Genomic DNA, 10,566 nt, shown 5'->3' with positions numbered 1-10,566 from the left:
TGGAGATGGCAACAGGATTTGCTGATTTATTATAGTTAATCAGCATCTTATTGATGTGTTGACGCACAAGTCTTGACAGACCAAAGTTGCTTCGAAGACGACAACTGGCTGCGAGTGCTTGCAAACCTGCTCCCAGTCTTCAAAGCAACCATTTCAAAGGCAACAAGACTGCGAAATGTTTGGACACGATCACAATAAATTTGTTCCTGCTGTGGTCAACAAACTAGTTTAACTGTTAGCATGCTGACATGCTAAGATCTTTTACCTGAGAGAGAACTGTTGGACTTCTGCTTGTGGAGCTTCTCTCTCTCCTTCTTCCCCTTAGGTATGATCTTAAGCTTCATACTGCTGCTGCTCTTAGTGCTGCTCCTCACTGAGTCCTAGAAATAAGAGATTGATGGGTACACAGTGAGGGATATTTTGCTATGTGAAAGTCGTCAGTGAAGGCAGATGGGCTGCTACTGAGCAACAGAAGTGACACTGTGGCACTTTGCTGGTTGTTAGTCTGCGATAATGCCACGGCTTCTCTCTGACACAAACAAACACTGCATCCCATCCCACCTCCTCGGTGCACTGCATGAGCGGGCAGATCCAGTGGATGTCATCCAGCTTGTGAAGCTCGGCGCTGAGGCTGTTCAAAGTCAAGCGAAGCTCCTCTCGCTCTGGAGACTCCGACTGAGACAGAGAGAAGGTGAAGAAGAGTTCAATTATAATCAGAATGGGACATTTGACATTTAACCCTCTGAAAGTTGGTAAAAAGTCAACACCTGTTCTGCGTGTTTTTGACCCCTTCTGATTCACAAATGCATAAACACCTGTTAATGTGTCAACAGTGGTTACTTCCAATTTCTTTGAAAGGAAAAATATTTTGTATATTTTGCTAATATTTTGCTGCACCTGCACCTGTGTAATCATCACATGTTCACTTCATTTCATCTCTCATCAAAACAAGTTTACAGAAGTAAAATCCCTACCTGTGGTTCACCATTCAGTGTTAAAGGAAGCGAAAGTTAAACCCTGTTTATTAACTAAAAAAAATGGCTTTTAGATACTTCAAAAAAGGAAGCAGATTAAACTGCATCCCCAGGAAATTTGTATCTGACACTCTCTAACATGTAGACGTGTTAAAGACAGCATCAAAAGAAGTAGAGGTGGGTTGCAAGGCGGCTTGCAGCAAGACTAAAACAACTTAAATGTGCTTTATCTAAGATTTACCAGAAGGATGAGCAGAAGGCTATCATCTGAGCCATCAGCCAATGCTGTCTGGCACCGCCATGAGCCATTCAGCACGCACTAATGCTGTTCTCGGTTTCTCCCTCTAGCTGTGAACAAAGGATTGTTCAATTTGTCCAACTGTGCATGAAGTGCCACCCACAAGTTGAAATGTCTGGACACACCATACAGTCGAGCTGTTCCCACGACAGCTCCGTGGGACTGAGATCTGGTGACTGCACTGGACATAGACCGAATACCAGCTGACTGTTTCTTGAAATAGTTCTTACCTAGTTTGGAGCTTTGTTTTGGATCATTTTCCTGTTGTGGGAGGAAACTGGCATCGCCACAGGGTATGGCTCGTGTTGAAAAATGGAGCAATATCCTCCCTTGTTTCAACAATAGTTTCTCTTACACAAACCTTCCCCCCCCTCTGCAACCAAACTATTGGATTTCTTCACCATGCTTTAAAGTTATTGTTGAGCTCCTCCAGCACCTATTTGTTCCGAATCTCTGTTCTGTTTTGACCACAACTCCTCAAACTTTAGATTAATGGGTCTGTAAGGCTGGTTTCTAATCTTCCTCCGTCCAGTGTTTGTGTTCTTTCCCCACAGTTTCCTTTTCCATTTATTGGCCAAAGTCAAATTAAGCTTTTTCCTTTCAACTCTGCCTAGAAGGCCATCAGGAAGATGTCTCATCATTACTGCTGACACTGAAACTAGTTATTTACGGGAACTGTTTATTGAAGGTGCCAGAGCATGTTTTCTCCAAAGGGAGTTGTTCCTTCTGGTCTTTGTTGAGCCATGCTCTAGTCTTTATTTCTTATCGGGTGTACACACAGGAAGAGCAATGAAAAAAAAGGTAACTTGTATCAGTGCCGAGCAAAATAAGCCAAATAAATTAACAAGCAGTTAAACTAATGTAAACTTTAAAGCCACATCCACACTGGAAGTGATTTGCAGCGATGTGGTGACCAGAAACTACCGAAACTGAATGAAATGCTGATTACGAACGAAACAACCACCATGATGGGACGTGAGCGGGACCTCAGATAACCAGGTAAGTGCCTGAAGCAACTTCCAGTGAGAGTGAAGGATATATGAAATATGATCTGTTAATAAATATATTGGAAGTCGCGATTACTCGAAAGTGACAAGCAATCTGCTTCAAGGAGCAAACTGCTTCCAGTGTGAACGCAGCCTCCTGACTACCAATGGGAATGAACTATACGCCTGACTGACTCATGACAGGGCAGAAGATTTGCTAGAGGGTTACCTACACAGTGAGATTGATCGTCCAGTAGCGACTAACACTCAGTATACAGTAGTCATATGCAGAGTTCTCATTTTATCTGCTCGTCTGCACAAAGGCTCACTGCGTTAAACTGTGAGATTTCCTTAAAGCTACAGCGAACACAAACTGAACAAACATGTTGAACAGCAGAAGCTGAAATATGAGATGGAATATCTGAATGGCTTCAGAGGAAATGAAGGGCCGAACGCAAACAAGGAGGGAAACAAAGAACGGAGAGACGAGAGGGATGAACGGCTGAGGCGTACCAGTAGTTTTCCATCGAGCAGCATCCTGGTCTCAGCCTGGAGGACTTTACTGCTGTTAACAATTTCCACTGCAGTGCTGCGACTCAGACACTGAGAAAAAAAAATAAATTCAAAAGTGACTGTTTTGAAGACATACGTCGTCCTCGAGGTGACATCACTGATGGAGTTCAGGTTAACAGGCTGCAAATTTAACAGCCTTTAAATTGACATGAAATCTGAGCATTTTTCTGAAAATCTGGTCATTTTGTGCCATCAATAAACTCCCATCTGCTCTCCGCCTCGGTGTCTTACCTCGGGGCTGGACAGTTTGGCCTCTGTGAGCACCAGGGCAGTGGCGTTGACTGCGTGAGCCAACTCCTGCTCCACCAGCTTGTGTGTCTTGGCCGCCTCGCGGATTCTGAGCGGGCACAAAGCAGGAAATGGTGAGAAAAAAAAACCCAGAAAAGCACAATTATGGCCGCTGTAGCCTGTTGATACGTACCCGCCTCTGAATTTACTTTCTTTTATTGTCTATTATTGTATTGCCTCTTTCTCAAATATAACCGGAGCATCTTCTACTGTGCGCTTAAATTATTTGTAACACATCTCTCTTGAATTGAAATTCCCTTTACGAACGTTTCTCCACATCTGAGGAAAGTTTACAAATGTAATTAAAATATTTATCATCCTGAAAGTACGGCAGTTTTGAAACATAACCGAAGACATCATCATAAACAGGGCAAACTGAGACAGGACGAAGGAGCTGCAGAGGGACACTACTTGTTTGCAAATGTGAAAAAGATAAATAAAACAGCTCATCAGTGCAACGGAGACAAGCTCAACGCAAGTTTGCAAATAAGCCAGTTAATTGCGGTGGGATGAGGAAATTACCCCTTTATGGTCTCCACACACAGACGGATGCAGCTCAGTTAGACTGAGCTGTTTGCAATGTTTGAATGATATATTTTAAAATAATGTAGAGCGGGCATGGGGAACTCGAGGGCCGGTGTCCTGCAGGTTTTACATCTCACCCGGGTCAACACACCTGAATCAAATGATTAGTTCATTACCAGGCCTCTGGAGAACTTCAAGAGGTAATTTAGCCATTTAAATCAGCTGTTTTGGATCAAGGACACATCTAAAACCTGCAGGACACCGGCCCTCGAGGCCTGGAGTTCCCCCACCTTCGATGTAAAGAAGAGAGGAGATGTGTTTTTCAGTTTTAGTGCTAAATTTTTGTATTTTTAACATTTTCTTCTGACCACAAAACAGCATCCAGCTTTTAAAACCACTGTGTGGCGTCAGCACGCACTAATAAACTGTAGGACAGCTGAGACGAGAAGAAAATCTGAAGCGGTGCCTACTTGTTGATCAGCGTGTCGGCCACGATGCCTAGCTGCTGAACCTGGGCGCACTCCTCCTCGGTCAGGTACTCCATGGACTGCTGGGAGTTAAGGCGGGGCCTGCTGGCGCGGTAGCTGTCGATCTTCCTCTTGTCCTCCCACGACTTCAGCGTGCTCTCAAACGCCTGGTTGTAAAGAGATCAATGTTCAGCCAAGCTAGTGCTGCTGAGCCATCTTTGAAAGAGAAGCCCATTTCAAACAAATCCAAGAGCCACCCGATGTCTGCTTTGAAGGAGTTCCCCTGTCAGTCACTGTGCGGTTTGTAGAAATAAATGTCAGGGTGCATTTCATTTCACGTCTAAGACTAATACACAACAGCAAAGACATCTTTTTAATCTCATGAAGGAGCAAAGGAAGAAAAGTGTTTCATTATGAATTTAATTTAAAAACTCGCCAATAATCGTGCCTCGAGCAGGCAACCAGCAGGGAAAAGCTTTACCCGACACATAACTGTCACTATTTCACTGAATAAAGCCGCATTTAGGGAGGATAAAACCAGCGAGCCAACTCTGTGGTGCTTAAGGAGGGGAAACCATGGAAACAAACTGCCCAAATGTGCTTGGCTCAAGAGAGCTCTCAGAGGTTTGAGCAGCATGAAGGGAGAACAAACAGTGGGTATGGATATGATTTAAGAAATCCCAAAATAGAAAGACTCAACAACACGGGCAGAGCGCTGAGTGTCCAGCTGCAATATTTATGAAAGGAAAAGGGAGTATCTCCAGCCACTGCTGGTTTTAACATGCATGCCGCAGACATGGGTATGCAAAGTGTCAGGTGCAGGTTTTTTATGTGTGCGTCAGCGCTCACCCGGTCTCTCGTGAGCATCTGAGCGCGGTTCTTGTGGATGATCTTGACGATGCCGGGCGGCTGGATCCAGGCCTCTCCGTCCACCTGCACAGGAACCCCCTCCTCCCCCAGGATGGTGATCTTCACCTGGCGGCACTGAGAAGCGGCAGAGCAGAAAACAGCAGCTGTCAGATGCGGGGGTTTGAGTGCTTTTTATCAGCTAACCCCTTAAACTGACCTCCTCTGCCCTCTACTGATGAACACTGAGCAATTCATGTGAAAAAAAACAGCAAGTTTAAGGGTTGGGGCTCTTCTTGCACGGTTGGATTTTATACCTCTTGACAGCCCTCAAAGCTCAGAACAAACAACTTCTGATTTTCCAAATCACCAAGGCCTGATAATTTGTACTAACCAAGAAAGCTCACCAGCCACAAAAAGATCCTTGTCATTAGTTGTAATTAAATTAGCAGGATTACCCAGCCAAAATAATTCATGATAACAGCACAGTGGAAATAATACCAGGCCTACTACGTTGAAGTGCCAAGGGCTTTAAATCCCCGTGAAAAACATCTGTTGATCGTTCAATTTTATTTATGTAGTGCCAAATCAAAATGAGTCACCTCAAGGTGCTTTAAACTGTAGGGTAAAGATCCTGCAACAATTAAGAGGAAGCACTTAGCGAAAGTGGGAAGGAAAAACTCCCTTTTAACAGGAAGAAACCAGCAGAACCAGGTTCAGGGAGGGGCCATGACCAGAGTGAGTGAAAACAAGCAACAAGCTGGTTTTGGGGACGGTGGGCACCTGGCAGATCCCACGGATGCCTTTGAAAGAGGATGACAACAGCGAGAGGAAAAGGAAAGCTCGCCTTTATGTGCGTACAACCACAGGGGGAGAGTTTGGGCTGTGATCCTCCTCCAGTTATTGAATTATTGGTGCACTGGGACGCTCTTATTTAAAATAAATGCCAGTGTATGAAAATATCTTCGGTGTGTAGCTTATTCAAAGACTATTTTGATCTGAATATACATTTTAGATTACTCATGTTGCACATTCATGTAAACACTGTGACTCCATATAAATATTATAATTACTCCACGGCCTCCTTTATTATCCTTCATATGTAGATGACTGTGGAGAGTTTTTATTTATATACAGTAAGGAGCTGTTGGTTCAGAGTGGAAATTAAATATTTGCATCTGATATTTGTCTTTTATTGGTGCAGAAAGTGACGGGATTTGATTCCAGTTTGTTTTGAGTTGCTTCCTGTTATTAAAGCTCAACCTCTGATAAGAGCTGATGTGCAGTGTTTGCAGGTCCTGAAATCTTGTGGACTTTCACCTTCTCAGCCAACCTTACCAGTGGTTTAACTTGCTCAGTGTGTCCTTTTGAAGGCCAAACTAAGATGCTGATGTAGGGAAGAGGTTTTAAAAAGGCTCTGTCAGACATGTAGAGGTAAGCGTTCTATGTGTCTGTGTTACCTGTGCAATGCGATGGTGCTGCAGGTTTATGACTCTGGACACGGCCATCTGCATGCTGCCGAACACCGCCACCACCTCCAGCTTCTTATCATCAAAAGACGGAGCTCCAAAGTTCTGGAGGTGCAAGCGATAAAAATCAAACACCGTCAGATTCAAATTTAGATGAATTTGAAATGTAAAGTAAAAATTCTGATTTATTTTCTTGTCTTTTCTTTTTACTGAGAATGCTTCTGAAGGCCCGGTTGGACAACACTCACATTGTCCTCTTTGGTGCCTCCCCAGAAGTTGATACCGCCTGCATAGCTGGGGATGTTGAGGACAGCCAAGCCCTGCAGACTCGGCAGAGACATGGGAACCCCGTCACACTGTGGACAGAGGAGAGGAGATGCTTCAAGACGAGGAAAACTCAGCAGGTTTGCAGAAATCAGCTGACAGACATTTGTTTCCCTAAAGAAAACCGTTGGGTGTGTGTTCATGTACGCCTGCTTTTTACCTCCAGCTGAACTCTCTGCTCTAGGTTCTTGTACGTCTTCTGGACCAGCTCTTTGGTCCCCAGGACTCCGTACCACATCATGTTCTTGGTGCGACTACTGCAGAGGGAAAAGCAAACCAGTCAGGCCTGAGCACAATATGATAAACTGATGTGTTGCTTAACAAAGTGCAACTAAAAAACACCATAAAATCTAAAACTGAAGCAATTTAAGCAGAAATTCTTCTGCTGCTAGCCTTAGGTGGTCATTACTGGGGGAACTTTGTCATCTTGATCGGACGTTTCTTTCTGATATGCACCTTTATTTACTGGCATGACTGAGAATGTCACGGACTAGTAGGTCACATGTAGCGTAATGAACTGGGATTACTGTGGGCATTTACAAAGAGTGCAGTGACAAGATTGGGTGTAAGGTTGAACCCCACAGATTTGATGCGACTGACCCTGATGGATGTGTATTTATGGTGACACACAATTTAGAAAAAAAGCTAGAAAGCTTATTTTTATTGACTTGACATTGAAATAAATTGACTGTTTGAGGATTGTGCTTACACGTCATTTTGCCCCGTTGGCCCTTTATAATCAGGTTTGTGCGTCTGTGTGTTTGTTGGGGTTTTTTACCTGCATTTTTTCGGGTGCTCGTCTCTTTTGTTGTTGAACTCGAGGGAGATTTTGGCGTCCAGGCCGATGCCGAAGTAGTTGTTCATCACACACTTCTCTGAGCACTGTCTGTAATTATGAAGCATGCAGACGGTTTATTAATACCTGATTTTGTGTGAGTGTGTGTGTACTCATGTGTGCGCTTACACAGAGTCCTCGCTGAAGGTGACAGTGTTGAGGCTCTCTGGCTTCTCCAGGACGATGGGAGAGGTGGGACTCAAACTTCCTTGACCTGGATAGAACAGCGGTAATAGGAGAAGCGTCTTTAGATTGAAACTGGTGGCTTTTTTTAAGGAGTGAGGAACCTCCAAAGCTTTAAAGAGAAATCACTCTGTCCACTGCTTTGACTCTTTAATTTGCTAATGCGTGAACTAAGAGCACTTTGGCGTGGCGCGTATCCCTGCTGTGATCAAACTTACGTGGCTCAGCGTCCTTCAGCTCCTCGCTGTTTTCTCTTTTGATGGAGGATGAAGACGACATCCTTTGGACCTGTGTGTGCCGGTTCTGCTCGTCAACCACTGACATGATGATAGACAACCGGTGAACTGCACGCAGCATGCTTGTATTTTACAAAATAAGCCAGCCCTGATGTTGTGCGCTAAATGACGAGAGAAGAACAGCGGCCTACCTTTCTCGGCCTGCTCGATGATCTGCCTGAGCGCCTTCTTCAGACTGTTCGCCCTGAGCATCAGCTGCTCTTTGGACCGGTACGTTTTGTCCTCCGATCCCGGCTCACTGCCACTTTCATCGTGGCTCGAGCCACCGCTCTCCTGGCTCGGCACCGTACCCGCCGGCACCACCTGGATGAAAGTACAAGTAAAAACCTATAAAACCTGTGAAATAGGCCCTGGGATGCTGCTGTTTGATGGCTTCTTTTGTGGGATTCCTGATATTATCCGACTTCTCCCATCAATCTGTTACATTTTACGAGCAGCGGGAGCCCAGCATCACAATATCACCAAAGCAGCAGTGTTCAACCTGAAAACGTCTTCTCATTCATAATTTTTTACGATCCCTGCTTCGCAGCCCTCTACAGCGGCGCAACATCAGCGAGAGGCAGCAGTTATCATCCTTTAACGACAGAACTGCGGCTACACGCAGAACTTTGAATCAAAGGTAAAAATTCAATGCACTTCCCCTTTTACTGAGCAGAAAGTTTAAATCATGCTGACATTTTGAGGGCTGGGCTGTTTCTTCTAAAGCAATGACATCAATCTCTGGATAAAAGGCTCCACAGGGTGCAGAGGCACAGAAAGCTGGATGATGTTTTGCTCTTGAGCTCCCATGAGGAAACTTAAAATGTGTGCAAAGCCACCTTTTTCTTTTATACTTGACCTCATGTTTCAGACAGTCCTTAGTTTATCATTGCAATCCTTATTTTCTGTTTAGTTTGAATTCCTAGATACTGTATGTGTTTATTATTTGCAGTACAAATACTGCTTGGTTTGTTTTAGTAATTCGTCTACTGCGCAATCGTCAGTTCAAGACGACTGACTGGGAAGGGAGAGGCTATAATTAGGGGGAGACGACATTATCATGCATAATTATGAAGCAATCAATCATAAATATTAGGCTGTTTTTCAGTCTAAGCACTTTCATGAAGCAATAAAAATTAAAAGTATGGTTCACTTTTGAGATGAAGGCAGCTGTAATAAAAATGTTATTTATTGTAGAAAAAAACTTCTGTTCAAGGTTACAAATAATCTTCTTGTGGCCTCTAGTAGTGGACTCATCTCTGTGTTTGTTCCACGAGATCTGAGTGCTACATTGGATACTGCTGACCACAATATTTAAATACATACATCAGAACATGCTGTAGGTATTACAGATACTGCACTTCAGTGGTTTGTATCATATCTATCTAACACACTCCAATGTGTTCATGGAGAGTCCTCTTCACACGCTGAGGTTAATTATGGAGTTCCACAGGGTTCAGTGCTAGGACCAATTCTGTTTACATTATACATTACAGATTATACATGCTTCTCTTAGGCAGCATCATCAGAAGGCCTAGCACTGCAGATGACACCCAACTTTATCTGTCCATGAAGCCAGATGACACACACCAATTAGTTAAACTACAGGAATGTTTCTACTCACTACTACTGAACTTTTAACATTATACAGATTCAAATGATGGTTGTTCAAGGACAGAAGGGAGCAGAGACATTTAAAAAAAGAAGCATTTATAAAGCCGTAAGGATAGAAGTAAGAATAAAATCAAAGTAGTGAAGGAACAGCGGTGGATGGGAGGTTACATAAGTGAGTCAAAACCTACAGGAACCCACATGCACGTTATTAAACTAAGTACTCTGTGGGAACTGTAAACATGATCTGGGTTCAGTATAACTGGTTGTGTTATGTCATTGTCAGTGTGGAAATGTTGGTGTGTTTGCACACTTGTTATCATTACCTGGGCTTCAGCTTCCTCACTTAAGGCCTTGACGAGGGAATCGAGCTTCTCGTTGAGCAGCGCACACTGAGAGAGGAACAGAGAGGGAGATTTCCATTATCCGCATTGCTTTCTTTCTCACTTCAAAATTACACGAGTGCGGTGTAAATTTGGACATGCAGTACGCATCACTCTGAAATCATCACTCTGTGAGGCTGCAGCAACACCTCAAACCAGCGTGAAAGCAATACTCGCTCTGATTTGGTGCTCGTGGGACTTTTATTTGGAGACTTGCGAGGCATCAACGCTGCTTCGCAGTATTTGGAAAAAGGCGGGTAAGTCAGAGGGTGGAAGCTTAAAAGATTTTTCTTAGTTTTTTAGAATCTTTTACGTCTCGAAGTGATTTTCTATGCAGAGACTCGAGCGGAAATGTTGTATTCAGGGGTTGTAGTCACGTGATCGTCATCTATGTGGCGTTAACTTGTCCACCATCAGGACAACAGACTGGATGCAAAAGAAAACTGCGTGCAACCAGCATTTGGTGAGTTGTGGTGATCGTTTGCAGCAAACTACGACCAAAGCAGCTTTTTGGTGCAGCACCCTGTTT

The 10,566-nt window shown here is 43.9% G+C and overlaps 1 protein-coding gene across 4 annotated transcripts in view; it reads right to left on the bottom strand.

Annotated features, from left to right (window-relative positions):
• The window catches only part of LOC146714302 (diacylglycerol kinase delta), a 98,817-nt gene that overhangs the window by 5,711 nt on the left and 82,540 nt on the right, over positions 1-10,566 (bottom strand). For 3 of the 4 annotated variants that reach the window (XM_085450764.1, XM_085450760.1, XM_085450763.1), the window contains 14 exons: positions 9,981-10,046; positions 8,196-8,367; positions 7,987-8,112; positions 7,715-7,799; positions 7,529-7,636; positions 6,911-7,007; positions 6,675-6,782; positions 6,418-6,531; positions 4,961-5,095; positions 4,115-4,278; positions 3,063-3,168; positions 2,772-2,861; positions 562-675; positions 266-380 (listed from right to left, as the gene is read on the bottom strand). In XM_085450764.1, coding sequence (XP_085306890.1) covers positions 266-380; positions 562-675; positions 2,772-2,861; positions 3,063-3,168; positions 4,115-4,278; positions 4,961-5,095; positions 6,418-6,531; positions 6,675-6,782; positions 6,911-7,007; positions 7,529-7,636; positions 7,715-7,799; positions 7,987-8,112; positions 8,196-8,367; positions 9,981-10,046 — 1,600 coding nt within the window. The remainder of the gene's footprint in view (positions 1-265; positions 381-561; positions 676-2,771; positions 2,862-3,062; positions 3,169-4,114; positions 4,279-4,960; positions 5,096-6,417; positions 6,532-6,674; positions 6,783-6,910; positions 7,008-7,528; positions 7,637-7,714; positions 7,800-7,986; positions 8,113-8,195; positions 8,368-9,980; positions 10,047-10,566) is intronic. The other variant, XM_085450762.1, reaches the window with a different exon arrangement.

The sequence above is a fragment of the Copadichromis virginalis genome, linkage group LG3 (genome assembly GCF_057382275.1).
Source record: "Copadichromis virginalis isolate Kocher_CV1m ecotype Utaka linkage group LG3, C_Virginalis_male_GT1.1, whole genome shotgun sequence".
Taxonomy (NCBI): domain Eukaryota; kingdom Metazoa; phylum Chordata; class Actinopteri; order Cichliformes; family Cichlidae; genus Copadichromis; species Copadichromis virginalis.
This window is presented reverse-complemented; position numbering and strand designations above follow the sequence as displayed.